The 17231-nt window shown below is 39.4% G+C and overlaps 1 protein-coding gene across 2 annotated transcripts; it reads left to right on the top strand.

Moving 5' to 3' along the window:
* The first annotated feature begins 733 nt into the window (after nucleotides 1-733).
* Nucleotides 734-16026, top strand: LOC131436620 (uncharacterized). Of its 2 annotated transcripts, XM_058605442.1 has the most exons (9): nucleotides 734-925; nucleotides 990-1105; nucleotides 1165-2137; nucleotides 2207-5783; nucleotides 12741-12979; nucleotides 13049-13528; nucleotides 13589-14937; nucleotides 15026-15517; nucleotides 15582-16026. In XM_058605442.1, the coding sequence occupies exons 1-9, from the start codon at nucleotides 899-901 to the stop codon at nucleotides 15829-15831; spliced, it is 7503 nt and encodes a 2500-aa protein (XP_058461425.1). In that variant the 5' UTR covers nucleotides 734-898; the 3' UTR covers nucleotides 15832-16026. The 2 variants fall into 2 exon arrangements, with proteins under 2 accessions (XP_058461425.1, XP_058461424.1); XM_058605441.1 differs by having other exon boundaries at nucleotides 12741-13528.
* The last annotated feature ends 1205 nt before the right edge of the window (nucleotides 16027-17231 follow it).

Raw genomic sequence — 17231 nt, forward strand, 5'->3', positions numbered from 1 at the left:
TCACACTCAAGCAAAAAATATATGGAATATAATAATGATTCCGTATGGTTTTGAGCCACAAGAATATCGTACGCGAATCACAAGGCGGTCTTTATGAAGTCACGAAAATTGGAATTCCAATAAAAAAGTCTTATGAAATTCATACGACATTTTTTGGAACATTGTGCGAAATTTCTATGACAAACATAACTTTCCTTATATACTGTGGAATTCATAAGTTGTTCGTATGAATGCTATAAAAGTGACATATGAGATGTATATTGCATACGTATATTTTTTATATAAATCTTATGAAATGGTGATTTTGGTGATTTGCGATGAATCATAATATTTGCCTTATGATTTTCGCAACTCAATTTGCCTGAGTGTAGATTCTACCAAGCTAATGTTCCATACTCAATCATTAGTGCAGTCTGTACGAAGGCCGCTGGATTAACTGTTCCAAGAAGTTTCTAATGTGGCTTTGATACTATTCCATTTGTTTTACTGTAAAAATAGTTTCGTCCTGGGGTAAATTTGATATTGAAAATGATAGACATCTTAAAACTAAATGTTATCTTCTATGTAAAATTGAATAATGAAGTTTTCGTTTAAACAAAACTGGCAATCCTGTCTTTGGCACTGTACCGCTTGCTTGCTCATAAAGTACCTAACAATAATTTTCTTGCTCGCTCATATAAAAGCGGTTATTTTTCAATAGAACCGTTTCGTAGCATAGCAAACAAAAGTGATATGTGCAAAACCGTAGTAAACTGAGAAGCGGCTCTGTGTTAAACCTGTTTGTTTTCTTGAAATAATGCATGTTTTACGGAAATAAATGTTGGAATAGTGCTAGTGGAGTTCAAAGTTTAATAAATTATACGTGGTTGGTTATTTTATTGTGAATAAACCAGACAAAATGAGCTCGAAGGGCAAACGATCTTCGGTGAGTCCGTTACAGCATAGAAAGCATAATCGGTTTAATAAACAACCGCGGCTTTATCTTGTAGATACTCAAAAAACGTCCTTCAGTTGGTCCTGGTAGCTTGGAAGCTAGTCCAACTGAAACTACCACTGCACTGAAAACTGCGAAAAGGATTGGATTTAAACCCAAGAAATCGGTCAAGTGAGTTGTTTATTGTGATTATTATGATATCAAGCATTGACCAACAATTTATCTCATAGGGAATTTATCGCATCTGATGATACGGCTACTATTTGGTGCAATTCGTATGAGCTATCGGCAGATGGAACTCCAATACATATGTCAATTAATGACACGATATCGAAAAATATTTCCCGGTCGGATATTTCTCAATTTGGTCCAAACGAATGTGATTCGAAAAACAAAGAAAATGTTGAAGATCGTCGTATCAGTCCAAATAATAGCAGCATATGGAACTTGTCAGTTTCAGCATGCGAAGAGGAAAGACGACGAATGCGCGGAGAGATTTCAGTTAATTCCAGTGTGCTCAATGTCACGGATCGGTTGTTTTTGGAACCAACGCTGCACTCACGACCCGTATTGCGACAGAAACAAGCTGACCAGACACTAGCTGACTCGATTGCAATGGATGTAAGTCCGGTCAAGTGTGATGGGAAAATGAATTCGCCACGGAAAACTATTTACTATCATCCGAAACAGAATATGTTCGTTTCGATAGACGATGTTCCGACTCAAAATCAAAATAGTTCTAAGGACAACCGTTCACCGAATGACACCGATTTGAACTTTTTCGGTCCTTCTGCGGCAGGTTTAAGTAGTACTAGTAATGTCGAGCCGAGTAAGATTCTTTTTCAAACGTCAAACGTTTCGAATCCGTGGCGGAATAAATCCAATCAAACTGGATCACGCTCAGCTTTAGTGAACCAACAAACGGCGGATCTTTCGCAACGGTTAACGTTTGGTAATAGCAATCCTGATATTTCGGAAGCATGGAATTCTCATCCGGCTGCTGCCCTAAAGTTGCGTTTGATGCAACAAGGACTCACATCGATGAAATATGATTCACGTTTTTCGGATGAAGGAGGAGGAGGAGGAGTAGGGGTAGGCGAGGAGGAAGATATCGATTCCACTATTGCAATAACGCAAACTGTAGCTAAAATATTAGGTCCGGGATCGAGACCGGTATCACTTGAAAGTTCCCGAGTATCGGAGGTAACAGTCGGAACAATAAATTAAAGATTTGTTTGGAACTGTTTGTACATGGAAATTTTGTTTTTACAGGTAAACAATCCGGAACCAATGGAAACCTCTTTGATTATCAGCGATGATCAACAGCCACGATCTGAAGGCACGGTTGTTGGTGAAGTTCCGTTGTCGGAGGAATCATTGTGTGACGTACTGGTTCCGTTGAATGGACTCAGTAGAGCAAGGCCGTCATTTGTTCCATCCTCGAGGCAGATGGATGATAGTAAGTACTTGTCGCCGGGAAAAAATCAGCGAATAGCAGAAACATCCAAGCTTAATGTCAGTGATATGCAGTTAGATTTACCATCGCCAACAAGAAACTCTCCGAACTTGAACAGACGGACAATTATGTACGAAAAAGAAATACCAACTGAAGACCAAGAACACTTGACGATTCCAAAGGCAGTAACACAAACACCTCCGAGGCCTCCAGTGAGGCAAACTGTGTACGAAGCTAAAATGGATGAGTCTCCTAAGAAAATAGAAAAACATCCCCCGCTTGTTCCGATAGAAAAAATTAATATGGATGTTTCTGAACTAGTGTTCGGTAGAAACAGTATTGGTTTGGAACTGGTGACCGGTCTAGAGACGAAGCAGGAAGCAAATCGTCCCAAGATTCATCGGATGTCACTCAGGACTTTGAATCATGATTTTGGTTTCGCTAAGCCACAGAACGATAAGAACTCTTCGAATAGAGGAGACACTATATGTTTAGATAGTCCGGAAAAACAAGCACCTTTGAAAAGTGATTTAAGGAAGACCACAATCCATCCATTAGATGTATCGCTGGATGTGGAGGCAAAATCGGACGACGGAAAATCTCAGAAGCAGCAACGGCAAACTATTTATCCTCAAGAAGTTATTGATCTGACTCGTGTAGAACTGGAACAATCACAACGATCGGAACGTCGAACGGATCATCGTGCACTGGATGTCTCTACGCAAAGTCCTGCAGGTGGACAGATGCAAAATGTTGCAATGAAAAGAACGACTATTTTAACAAGTGAAGCAATGAATCATACTACTTCAATACAACTGAACGAAAAACCGGGTCGATCTGCAGTGCTTTTAGATGAAAATTTAGATATAAGCAAGCCTGAGTCGCGATCGTGTTTGAATGACAATGTAAAAAATATCGTTAAATCACAAGACAAGCAACGTCAAACGATTTACCCACAAGAAGCGATTGAAGTTATGAGCGAAGGAACAGATTTCCAACAACCGCCAACGCGTCGAACAGATTACCATTCATTGGACGTCTGCATGCAAAGTCCTGCAGAAGAACCTGAGCATGCTGCTGCGAGAAGAACAACAATTTTAACCAGAGAAGATATTAATCAAATCGGTTCGGAACCAATATTAAGAAAAGCTCTTAGGCCAACCATGCTTTTCAATGAAAATCTGGAATGTACCAAGTTGGAACCTCGGTCTGGCACGCTGGATTATGCAATGGAAACTGAGACCCGCCAGGGGAATCAAGAGAAGCACCGTCAAACAATCTATCCTCGAGAAGTGATTGATCTGACCGGGACAGAAACAGAACCATTGCCGAAGCCGGTACGTCTGACTGATTGTCAATTGATGGATGTCTCCACCCAAGGTCCTACCGGTGGCCCAGTACATACTGTGGCGAAAACAAGATCAACTATTTTAACTAACGAAGATATTAATCAGTCTGCTTTGGAGCCAATGGCTCAACAACCTGTTCGACCAACAATACTTTTTAACGAAAAATTAGTTCATAGCAAGCTCGAGCCCCGATCAGGATCGTTGGAAGACCTACGAAATTATGGCAATGCACGAAGAACAATTGTGGACGTGGATATGGACTGTACCGTAAACGACAGTTATGGTGAAAAACAATCGAAAGAAGATTTTAAGAAATCAATTGCGCTGATGGAAGAAACCAAACGATCGTCACTAGACGGAAAAGAATGCGATAAAAATTTGCGATCCAGATTGACAACTGCTGCTCCACAGAGCATGGATGAAACCACTGATTTAGGAGAAAACATTTCTACGGACCGTAGACAGCGGAAGATTACAATTTTCGGTAGTGAAATAGATGAAAGCAGAAAAGAACCATCTCCCGCAGCGAAAGTTGTCGCAAAGCAAACGCTGCGTCAAACGATCAATTCTCGTGAAAGTATGGATCAAACCGTCGTAGGGAAACTGAACGATGAAGTGATGAAGCAATCGCCACGCCCAGAAAAATCATCTTCTCGTAATACAATCATTAATTGTGAACAAATGGACGAAACAAGGTGTCAATCACCGAAAGCTACTTCAGTAATTGTGTCAAGAATGAAAAATTGCAATGAAACGGTTCCCAATGTTCGACACATCGAAAACGCAGGTGTGGAGCGCAAAATCACGGCTAATCAACCAAGACAATCATGCTTCCAAGTAGAGGACATGAATCGGTCAACTACCCCCACAAACTGTCGAAGGCTAGAACAGGACAACAAACAACCCCGTCTAACTGTTTTCAACCCTGTGGACATGGATGAAACATTCACTTCGGGCTATGGCCTTAGTAAACCGATGCAAATGGAAAACATGAAAGAACGTAGTACCGACAAACCCCGTCAGACCAGCTTCGCAGTGGAGAACATGGATGCAACGATTGGCATTGGTGACTGCCAGCAGTTTGACCGACCTCATCAGCCCACAATACACGAAGAGCCGTTGCAAAATTGTCGGCAAACCATTTTCCAACATGCTGATATGGATCAGACACTTGCTTCGGATTTTCAACCATTGTCTTTAATTACCGAACCGATTCTATCGAAACACGGCACTTTGTCTCCGTCAAAATCCTTCAAATCTAGCACCCGATCAACCGTGTTTCAACCGGCTGACATGGAGCAAACGACCAGTGAAAATGCAGTACAAAAACGATGCGTTTCTCCACGGCAAAGTCATAATAAATCATGCCAAACCAGTTATATCGATGGACCTACCGATAAATCGTTTGCTTACCGGTCGGCTGTTGGTCAATCAATGAAGTCAAAGTCTCGCCAAACGGTTTACGAACCACAGGAACTAGACGAAACACTTCTGTTGCGAAAAAGTGTGCTGAACTCGAAAGAATTACTACCGAGATCTGATCAGCATCCTATTTTCCAAATGCGTGGCACAATCCTACCCGGTGACGCCATCGATGAATCTTGTTCACCATCGCTGAAGCCCAAACAAAACACACCAGTTACCAACCCAGTCAACGTTGTACCGAGTTCAAAAAATCGTCATACGATTTTAGCCACGGATGCGATGGAAGAAACTACGGTGGACGTGCAGAAATATTGTATGGATTCCAATAAAGCGTTTGTTCTGACTACCAATGAAAAAATGAGAAAAAGTTCAATGGAAGATACTAAGCATACCGTCGGTCAATCGGAGCTACAGCTTTCAACGAGGACAAAGTCTCGCCAAACAGTCTACTGTGAAGATGACATGGACCAAACCACTACCGGACATGGATTCCGTTCGGCTTTGACGGAAGTCAAACCGACTGGTTTGATAATCGATGAGAAGGCATGTGAAAATAAAAAGATGTCATCTCTTCATGCTAGAGGCTCGTTGCAGCTAATGGAGAATGACGTTCAGTTAGGTGAGTACTGTTACTTTTTAATATCTGATAATACGATGATTAATCGAATCAATTCAATCCAAATTATACCATCTTTCGAAAATGTTACCGGTTTTGGATAACTTGAATGGGTTCGACTTATGTTTACATTTATGTCGCTTTCCTTTGATGACAAATCTAACCCAATTACCACTTTAATTGTTGTCAAAAAATGGTATTTGTGAGCCCGTTGTTCCTAAAAATAACTGAAACTTTTTCCAATACAGGGTCCGCCATCTATCATTTTTGTTTGAACTAGCGGTTATTTCGACATTGGTAACCTTAAGGGCCGAGGCCAGTATGTTCTAGGGTGATTTAGAGGGCTATTTCTACGCTTAAAATCTGAATTTCAGAATGATTCATTGACTTTAGCGGGCGGGAAAGTCAAGCGAGTTGCTATTATAAATTGCATCAAATGAAATACATTTGTTTTGTACATGATCTCATAACTATTTCAGGTTTGTTTGTATCAGTTCATCACTTTTATTCAATATAAGATAGCTGGCTATTGGTTGAACTCATTGAAGAGAAAACAGTCTAACATAAAATGAAATTTAAATTGGAACTCCAATGGACTTAATGAAATAATAAAGAAGTTTCATGTAAGAAACGTCACGACAAGCAAGAATGTCGCGAACTGGGACATTGGATAGTCTACCTTGGGTACGCAAGAAATTTATTAGTTGAGATCTGACATCACGATACTCCACGCATGTCCAAACAACATGGTCAATATCGCGGTAACCTTCGCCACAAACACAATGATTAGTCTCGGAAAGTCCAATTCGAAGGAGATGTGCATCTAACGTGTAGTGATTTGACATGAGTCTGGACATCACACGAATGAAATCTCTACTCACATCCAGTCCCCTGAACCATGCCTTTGTCGATATTTTAGGAATAATTAAGTGCATCCACCGTATCGTGCGTAGTGCGTATCAACGGGATGGCCTTCGTTACCAGCTTTTCAGTCGGGAAACGCCCCGAATATTCCGTTTGATATGAGCAGTTTAACTACCTGAAGCTTAGAATTGTCTCGGTAGCAGCCGTTAACTCACGAGCCAGTACAATCGAAACACAACCTCTTCGCTTGAATGGTTTTTACTGCAGTGATTATTGGATTTTATGTGATGTAGTCAAACTTGTAACCGAAAATATCAAAACTTTCTTGCCACTCGGCCACATCGAGAGTTATTTTGCACATTTGCGAGAGAGCATTGAGGGAAATGTAATACGCAGAGCGATCCACGTGGTTATACGCGACCTACTGGCCTTAGCCCAATGTCACTTCTGATTTGACAGAAACTTAGTTTTATCCTTCCGCTGAACGAAAATGGTTGTGTATACGCTTGAGGAACGCGTGAAAATAGTGCAGTTTTACTTTGAAACTGGGTTTGCGATCAGCTTGAAGAAGACGCCGATTTTTGCCAAAAAATCATCTTCTCGGATGAGGCACATTTTTATCTCGGCGGGTATGTTAATAAATAAAATTGTCGCATCTGGGAGACGGAAAACCGGCACGTTATCATGGAGAAGCCGATGCATCCTCAGAGAGTGACGGTTTGGTGCGGATTTTGGTCTTCGAAAATGAGGCAGGAGCCGCCGCCACGGTCAATGGCGAGCGCTACGGCGCAATGATCAGCGATTTTTCTTCCCGTTACTTGAAGAGGAAGACTTGGACACCATTTGGTTCCATCAAGACGGCGTTCCGTGCCACACAGTCAACGCTACGATCGATCTTTTGCGCACAGTCTTCGAAGATCGAATTATCAGACAAAATTCAGATGTCGTTTGGCCGCCTCGGAGCTGTGATTTGACGCCGTTAGACTATTATCTTTGGAGGGCTATCAAAGATAAGTGTTATGTGCACAAGCCAGAGACAATTCAAGCCTTGAAGGACAACATTCGTGCAGCCATAGCTGAAAAAAGCTGCATACAATCGAAAATGTACTAAAAAACTGGACCGACCGTATGGCGTACTGCAAGGCCAGCCGAGGCAGCCATTTGAATGAAATTATATTCCACAATTAACCGGAAAGAATCCCATACGACAGCAATGAAATTGTCGAACATTGAATATTGACATAATCATACGATTTGACTTATGATATTCTTAAGTGCAGTATACTCAATGTAATTTTCTTCAGCTGTCTTTACGACATATAAACCAGGAGTGGAAATAAGCAAATTTTTTGATTCACGGTAAATAAAACCTATTTTAATCCACCTAGTGGTGTAATGATGCCTTTCTCATATTACTCATTACATCATAAATATAACCGTGAAATTCGCAAAAACAACTGTTTATTGAATAGAAATAGGAAAGTTTGTTCGAACCTAATCTAACAAACTCTATAATACCTGTTTACCCTGTAGTTCCGGAACCGAAAGTAGTATCCACAACAAATTAAGGAATTCTGTATGAAACTGTAAGCCTTTTCTTTTGAACCTATAAGTTTGTGAAAATCGCTTTGGTCATCCCCAAGAAAAGTAAGTGAGATCCTTTTTGCAGTTTTTGATGACTATTTCCAATTCTTCCGAGACCGGATTCAGATAAACGGAATAGCCGAAGTTGGTTCGTTTACTACCAACAAATATGACTTACAAATTGGAACAGTTTTGAACGTAGTTAAACCTATACTTACTATCTCATACTCTATTTCGATTAAACCAATTAAACGAAATCTAACAAACGAAACGAACCTGCGTTTTTGTTACTTCTGCATATGTAAGTCAAGCTAAACAGCATAAAACATGTAATAGGATTATTATTTTTATTATTATTATTATTATTATTATTATTATTTTTATTATTATTAATTATATTGACATCACTACACAACGTGCACGAAATAGAACAAAGCACGCCTTGTTCGTTTTGTGTTTTCTTCTTCTTTCGGTGTTGTACATATTGTCACTCTATATGGCGATTTGAAAACTTTGACACTCATCGCCCTGCAACTGCGGAACCGGAAGTCGGATCCGAATGAAATTTCACAGTAGGTTTAAAAACAGTATGAACTTTAATTCAAATCAAGATTTGTCAAAATCGGTTCAAGCATCGCAGAGAAATCGAAGTGAATTTAGTTTAAGGAGGTTTTTTTCCTGCTGCTCTCAGAACAGGAAAAGAGGGGACCAGTAGTGCCGAATTAAGTTTTTATGCCCACAAACTGACAAGCTCTGCAAACTAGAAAAATTTATCAGACAGTTTTATGGGATTTGTACCTGTTTTTAACCATCGTTCGTGGAAAAATACTAATAAAATTGGTAATTTTCCACTTATCACGCTATAGTTCCGAAACCGGAAGTCAGATCCTGATAAAATGTTCCACAAATTTTTAGGATATTACAAGACCTTTCATTTGAATCTTAGTTTGCAAAAATCGGTTGAGTTGTTCCAGAGATAATTGAGTGTAAACTTTTTCTCAAATTTTCACATATCACCATATAACTCCGGAAGCGGAAGTTACATTCAAATGAAATTCAATAGCAAGCTATGGGACCATTATACCTTTTATTTGAATCTTAGTTTGTGAAAATCGGTTCAGCCATCTCTGAAAAAAGTGAGTGCATATTTTTTTCACTTTTTTGGTACATATCATCCTATATCTCCGGAACCGGAAGTCGGATCGGAATGAAATTCAATAGCAGGCTATGGGACTATGAGACCTTTCATTTGAATCTTTGTTTGTGAAAATCGGTTCAGCCATCTCTGAGAAAAGTGAGTGCATATTTTTGTTACATACACACACACATACGGACACATACACACACACACACGGACACATACACACACACACACAGCCATTTGCTCAGTTCGTCGAGCTGAGTCGAATGGTATATAACATTCGGCCCTCCGGTCGTCGATTTTCACAGTAATTGCATAGCCTTTCTATATGAGAAAGGTAAAAATAGTCAGTATTATCTCTTCATATCACATATTTATGGTAGATATTATATTGAATTTTGAAATGAATAATTTTTGTTGAGATAAATTTTGGTTTTACTTAGAATTCAAAAAGGTCTTCAATTTCATTTCCAACATTTTAAAACATAATCGCAATTTTAGTTTTGTTACCAAATTTCTTAATTCGCGGTGCTCGGTTTTGCCTTTCTCATATAGAAAGGCTATGCAATCACTGTGAAAATCGACTTTTTAACCGAGGCCCGGAGGGCCGAATGTCATATACCATTCGACTCAGCTCGACGAACTGAGCAAATGTCTGTGTGTGTGTGCCCGTCCGTCCGTGTGTGTGTGTGTGTGTGTATGTGTGTGTGTATGTAACAAAAATATGCACTCACTTTTCTCAGAGATGGCTAAACCGATTTTCACAAACACAGATTCAAATGAAAGGTCTCATAGTCCCATAGCCTGCTATTGAATTTCATTCCGATCCGACTTCCGGTTCCGGAGATATAGGATGATATGTACCAAAAAAGTGAAAAAAATATGCACTCACTTTTTTCAGAGATGGCTGAACCGATTTTCACAAACTAAGATTCAAATAAAAGGTATTATGGTCCCATAGTTTGCTATTGAATTTCGTTTGAATGTGACTTCCGGTTCCGGAGTTATATGGTAATATGTGAAAATTTGAGAAAAAGTTTACACTCAATTATCTCTGGAACAACTCAACCGATTTTCGCAAACTTAGATTCAAATGAAAGGTCTTATAATACCCTAAAAATTTGTGGAACATTTTATCTGGATCCGACTTCCGGTTCCGGAACTAAAGCGTGATAAGTGGAAAATTACCAATTTTATTAGTATTTTTCCACGAACGATGGTTAAAAACAGGTACAAATCCCATAAAACTGTCTGATAAATTCTTCTAGTTTGCAGAGCTTGTTAGTTTGTGGGCATAAAAACTTAATTCGGCACTACTGATCCCCTCTTTTCCTGTTCCGAGAGCACAGAAGGTGGAGAAGAAAAACTCCTAAAACTAAATTCACTTCGATTTCTCTGCAATGCTTGAACCGATTTTCACAAATCTTGATTTGAATTAAAGTTCATACTGTCTTTAAACCTACTGTGAAATTTCATCCGGATCCGACTTCCGGTTCCGCAGTTACAGGGCAATGAGTGTCAAAGTTTTCAAATCGCCATATAGAGTGACAATATGTACAACACCGATAGAAGAAGAAAACACAAAACGAACAAGGCGTGCTTTGTTCTATTCAGGGCTTGTATTGTGAATCCTCAAACGAACGAAGCAACAAAAAATATCTGCTGTGAACACTTTGCTTGACATAGCTGAATGAGAGACCTATATTAGAGAGAAACTGGATGCGTGAGAGTATATGCTACTGAGCAGACCAATTCCCCTTGCCAAGTAAATTGTCTGTGCTCTCATTCTCAGTTAACACATGAACTAAGCAATCCATGACAATGTAATGAAATGAAGGGTTCACTCTCGTTAGTATTGTACGAGAAAGAAGACCATGCCTCACGGTGTGCTACAAGACGCGAAGCAACGTCATTTAGGCAATGTTTACGGTTTATTTTTAAAAAGTAGGTTTACAGAAATCATTTTTAACATAATGTTCGCATTCCAAGACCAAATTTGATCACATTTCAAACAGACTTTAAACATTTTATAGCAGAAATTTTGCATTTGAGCCCATTTTCAAAACGATCCATTTGTTTCTTGGCAGTTTACACTGTGTACATATCCTAAAAACACTAAAAGCAATGTTCTTTAAATTAATATTCATCGGAACTAAAAGTTATGAAACTAGTTTCCTCATAGGCATCTACAATATGAGAACCATTCATCAAATGCTAACCTCATGAAGCATAGGTCTCAGCAAGCGGGCATATTCATGAACTAATGAACGAACGAAGCAGCTCTCCTGGCTTGGGTTGCGCTGTGAATTCTACCTGACATACGAATGTGTGTGAATAGCACAGATAGTGAAACCCTTTCGTTCATATTCGTTGCTTCAATATGCAAGCCCTGGTTCTATTTCGTACACGTTGTGTAGTGATGTCAATAATAATAATAACAATCCTACTACATGTTTCATGCTGCTGATTCATGCTGTTTAGCACGCAGTAGTAACAGAAACGCAGGTTCGTTTCGTTAGATTTATTTTAATTGGTTTAAACGAAATAGAGCATGAGATAGTAAGTATAAGTTTAACTACGTTCAAAACTGTTCCAATTTGTAGGTCATATTTGTTGGTAGCAAACGAACCAACTTCGGCTATTCCGTTCATCTGAATCCGGTTTCGGGAGAATTGGAAATAGTGATTAGAAACTGCAAAAAGGATCTCACTCACTTTTCTTGGAGATGGCCGAATAGATTTTCACAAACTTATAGGTTCAAAAGAAAAGTCTTACAGTTTCATACGGAATTCCTTAATTTGTTGTGGATACTACTTTCGGTTCCGGAACTACAGGTTAAACAGGATTTACAGAGTTTGTGAGATTAGATCCGAACAAATTATCCTATTCCTATTCAATAGACAGTTGTTTTTGCGAATTTCACGGTTATATTTATGATGTAATAAGTAATATGAGAAAGGCATCATTACACCACTAGGTGGATTAAAATAGGTTTTTTGATTCACAATCGGAAAACTTGATTCACATTTCCATGCGCAAAATGGGCTAATTTCCACCTCTGATATAAACTACGGTACGATCATTGCTGTTATTGGCTTGCAGAGATCATTCAATCGAGTATCATAAGGGTTTGATTGTGATCTATCACGCAGTAGAATACTTTTTTTAGTAATTATTATTAGGACCATGTTGTGTTTGTTGATTATGTTGATAAATAAGTCGTAAGTGGAAATCGTATTCAGTTTTAATGTAAAAGATGAATTGAAAGATGATTCGAACCAAATAAATTATACAATATCTTAATCGGCATTCATTCTGTTATACATGGTTAAAACTCAAATTTAACTTCCGCTCGTTGGTTTATTTTGCAGAGTTCGCTTCATCAACACAAAAACAACCGGAAAAAGCGTTGTTCAAGAAAAACCGACAGACGATTCTCGGCCCGCAGAGCATGGAGAGTTCCTTAGTGAATTCTATGGAAGTATCCGTTATTCAATCGCCAATGAAGTCCACCCAGCTCCCTCGTAGAACGATCGTGCAGGTGGACGACATCATGGAAGAATCTTTCAATCGTGATTTCCAGTCGGAACAGGCGGACTCGGCCGTTGATGTAGAAACCCCGTCGGATGTCAACCACGATGATGATGATAAGTCGGAGTTCTCCTTTTGTATTCCCCAGCTACCGGATGACTGTGTGCTACGAAGCGCTGCCGTGATGCCATCGTACAGGATGTCGAACTTTGCTAATCAAACTTTCAAATCTGCAACACATTCGGTGAAGCCAGATAACAACAGTCCTGCGTTTACTAACATACCAGGGACAGCTAGACGAACAGTTGGTGATCCGGTTACAGTGCACGAATTGAGTGAAATATCCGGATTGGGTGACATAACAAGACTGACACGACCGACGAGTTTTGCTGTTACGGAAGATGTTTGCAGTTTTGTACTAAAAGAGTTGACTGAACCATCATTCATTCAACCTCCAACGGCAGCGGCTGTATCTGTTATTCAGGAGACTCCCAAAAAGGCTGGTACGGTACCGGTCCGACGAAGTCGGGGAACAATTTTCGATCGACAGTCGATGGATCTGGACGAGTCTGGTATATTACCGATAGCAGTGGATGATCGAGGTGATGGAGAATCTTCTGAGAATAAAGTAAGTATATCCATGAACCTTATTTAGTTTATTAATTTTTGTTCCATATTTTTCTTCTAGCAAATCTCAAAAGCGACAAGTCCATCTTGCATTGAAATTGAGCCACCCATCGTGCGGTTGGTAGACCCAGACTACGAATCCAGCGACGATGAGGAATTCTACGATGCCGAAGCGAACCAGGAGGATTTAAATGACAATGATGGCGAAAAAACTATTTCTCATTCGGTTCATGAATCGAATGTTCAAAATTCAAACGGCACGGCCCGTGAGACTTTAAATTTGGTTGAGGTTGAAAATGATGAACCGTCAATAGTAACTGCTCCAAACCGAACTGTCGGTGGTTGTAAAACAATTAATTTTATTGACATTAACGAACTCGATCTAACCGCACAAAAGCGACATCTATCTCGCATTTCTAAATCCGTACTAATAGACCAGAAAAATGATCCACTGAATTTTTCTCTCACTGATGATTATCCAATGAAGAAACGAAAAACGAGCGAGCCGGTTTCAGCCGACGAAAACGGTGTCAGACGATCAGACGAACCCAGAGGAGAATCTCGCAAATCTACTCGTCGAGTAACATTCCTACAAGACGTGACGCAATCGATTAAAAATGAAGATGATACACGGTTATCGACCGAATACGATCCGATATCAGCTGAGGTGGAATCTGTTACTATCAAAAACGAGCGAATGACGATGGTAGAAAAAGTGTGCAACGCGGAACAAAGTTATTTTGGACACACGTTGCTCACCGATCCATCTGTATTCATTGTAGAAGATAATGACATGCTGGCGAACGAATCCAACCTATCGCTGGTGACATCACTCAACGCCCAGAATAGCAACGGAAGCAATTCATTGAAATTAAGCAACAGCTATTACAATGAGTTTGCTCATTTAACCCTGAATGGGGATCAAGAAGGAAGTTCTTGTATTATCATTAGTGATGATTCTCTTACAGTTCCTACAACGGTAAAGTCATCTCCGGTCGAAGCAAAACTTACCTTGGTTGATCTCCCGAAGCGAATAAAGAAAACACGTGCCTCTATGGAATTCAACTCAACCGTGGCGAGCGAAGTGATGTATGAACTTCGTCGGCAGGTTTCCGGAGCCCAACAATCCTGCTGCAGTTTCGAGGGTAATTGTGACTGTGGAAATAGACGAACAATGTTCGAAGTGAGGAAGGACAACGTAATCCGACTGAGGGAATGTTGGAAACGTAATTTTGAGCATTTGTTAGAATCAAGTGTTAGCCAACCCGTTCACGATATGCCGCTGAACGAACGGCTTCATGAAATTCTTAACAGACCCGTAAATACACTGCCATTGGTTTGCTTAGAACAACAAGGTGCCCATCTACCGGAAACTCCTTCGATTTGGTTTCTGTTGGAAAACTATAAAAAGTAAGTATACTAAAGTCCTCAAAAATTGAGCTTACAAAAACTACCTTCACATGCCAAGATATTAATTTTCGTTATGAATATTTTTCAGATCCGTGACGTTTCCCGTTGTCCCTGTCAAGGTATTCAACCCAAGTGACCTGCCGAGAACGCCTAATGTGACATCGTTAATAAGCAATAAACTGGAAACGGAGCGTTATCGTTGGTTCCTGGATTCAACCAGTGAAAATCGAACGTGTCTGAAACTACGGCATTGCGTACTAAGAAGCATATGCTTCAAAATCTTACTTCAAAAATCTTTACCATGGTACAGTGAGGGAGACGATGTCCGGATAGAGAGCATCGAATACATTCACTGTTCTGAAAAGTTGGTTCATTCGTCTCGGTTGTTGTTAGCACATATTGAATTCAAGATAATAGTCGATTCCATCAATTTAATACACTTAAGTTCACACTGTTCTTCAGTAGCGCATTTAATGAGTTTAGTGACTGAGTTGGACGTCCTCGTTGAGCAGGCCTTTGGTAAGGTTGACCAACTCTATCGCATTGTGCGGAATAATGGAGCGATAATCGAACAAATGAGGTAAGCTTATTGGAATCTATTTTTTCTATATACAAAATTCTCACACAACATACGCCGTTTTCAGAAACACGGCACGATTGCGAATATTCAAAGTGTTTGAGTATGAACGAAACGGAGTAATTTTTTGGAACCGAGTATCGGTACAATTTGACTCTGTGGATCGCATCGATCGCAGCTCTGTATCGTTTCACAAAAATACAGACAGCGAAGAAAAGCTGTTTCCTACCGAACATCAGTGTGGCCGTGCAGGAGTTCGAGGGTTAGTATTCCTGGAGTGTTTGCTGTGGAATATTGAGAAGCTGTCCATCGAGTAGTGAAAGTTCTTATATTTTCAATTGTAATATATTAGTATACTGTTGTATAGTATCAGCTATCCTAAGTCAGACGTATTTAGCCTTCAGCATAATGTTTGGATTCTGTTTTGAATAGATATTCTGGTTTATAGATCATGCTATTTTCTTTCACAGAGATGACAATCTGGAACCTTAGGTATTATATTTTATAAATTCGTAAATACAGAATTTGAAATAAACAAATTCCGGTTCACTGCAATGATTTATTTTTTTCATGTACTGGAATGTCAGAACCCTGTTGGAACCTGCACGAATAGGTTTTTTGTTTTGCTAGACTCCTGCGAAATGCTAAGGAGAGGGTTGTGGTTGTCGTTTAAGAAGTACGATAGCGCGTGGTGGTGAGCAATCAGTTAGCGGAGTTGGATACTATAACATTTCCCCGAAAACAATTATCCAGAATATAAAAACCCGAAGCATTTTCGGCAGAAAGAACGAATGCCCAGAAAAAAACTATAGAACGTTAGAAAAATCAGAAAATCGTTCCCAGAATGTGCACTAGATGCTAGAAAACAATTGTTTGAAAAAAATCGATCAGTTATCAACAATTCTATGGTTTCGTATTAGATGCGTATTTAAATTGATCCCGGATTTAACTTAATTATTTTATTAAAGTTTAATTAAAGTTGTCCCGGGTTGGCGGTTCAATGCATAGGACGCTGGTCTTACAAGCCAGTTGTCGTATGTTCGAGCCCCGACCTGGAAGAATTCGTAGTGTCAGTAGGATCCCATAGTACTAGCCATGCAATGATTCTGTACACTAAGAATCGGCTGCGGAGTTTGTTGAAACAGAAAGGCCGAATTCCACAAAAGGTATGTAATGCCGGGACCTTGCCTTACTAGGGGGCTAATTATGGCTGTTTGTCGGGGGGAAATAACTGTAATAAAATCTTTTAATTATTACTTATCGAACTAGTTCAAATACAAATACCTATCACTATTAGTCTACGGTATCTTATTTGCATTACTATTTGGATAATCATTTGCATCACTATTTGTTTTTATATTTGAACAGAACAAAATGGAACTTGCCTTAACTATAAAGCATTGTTATGCTGTGATGTTCATTTATAATTTAATAATCTATACTTCATAGAATCGAAGCAATCTAGGTACATATATAAAATAATAGCGAAAAAAGTGTGTGTTGCTTATTTTCTCTGGTATGCGTGGGTCGATCTTAAAATGATTTTTTTTGTTCGAAAGGTGACGTTAATGCGGAGGTTTTAGGTTATAGTACATAAGGAAAATCCTTCGGGAAAGTGAAGAAAAACTAGAAAATTGGTTTGTTTAGAATTGGAAATTTTCCACTCAATACATGCTAGATCTCTGATGATTGTTTGGCGCGTATCGAGTTATGCAAT

Source organism: Malaya genurostris, chromosome 3 (genome assembly GCF_030247185.1).
Source record: "Malaya genurostris strain Urasoe2022 chromosome 3, Malgen_1.1, whole genome shotgun sequence".
Classification (NCBI taxonomy): Eukaryota; Metazoa; Arthropoda; class Insecta; order Diptera; family Culicidae; genus Malaya; species Malaya genurostris.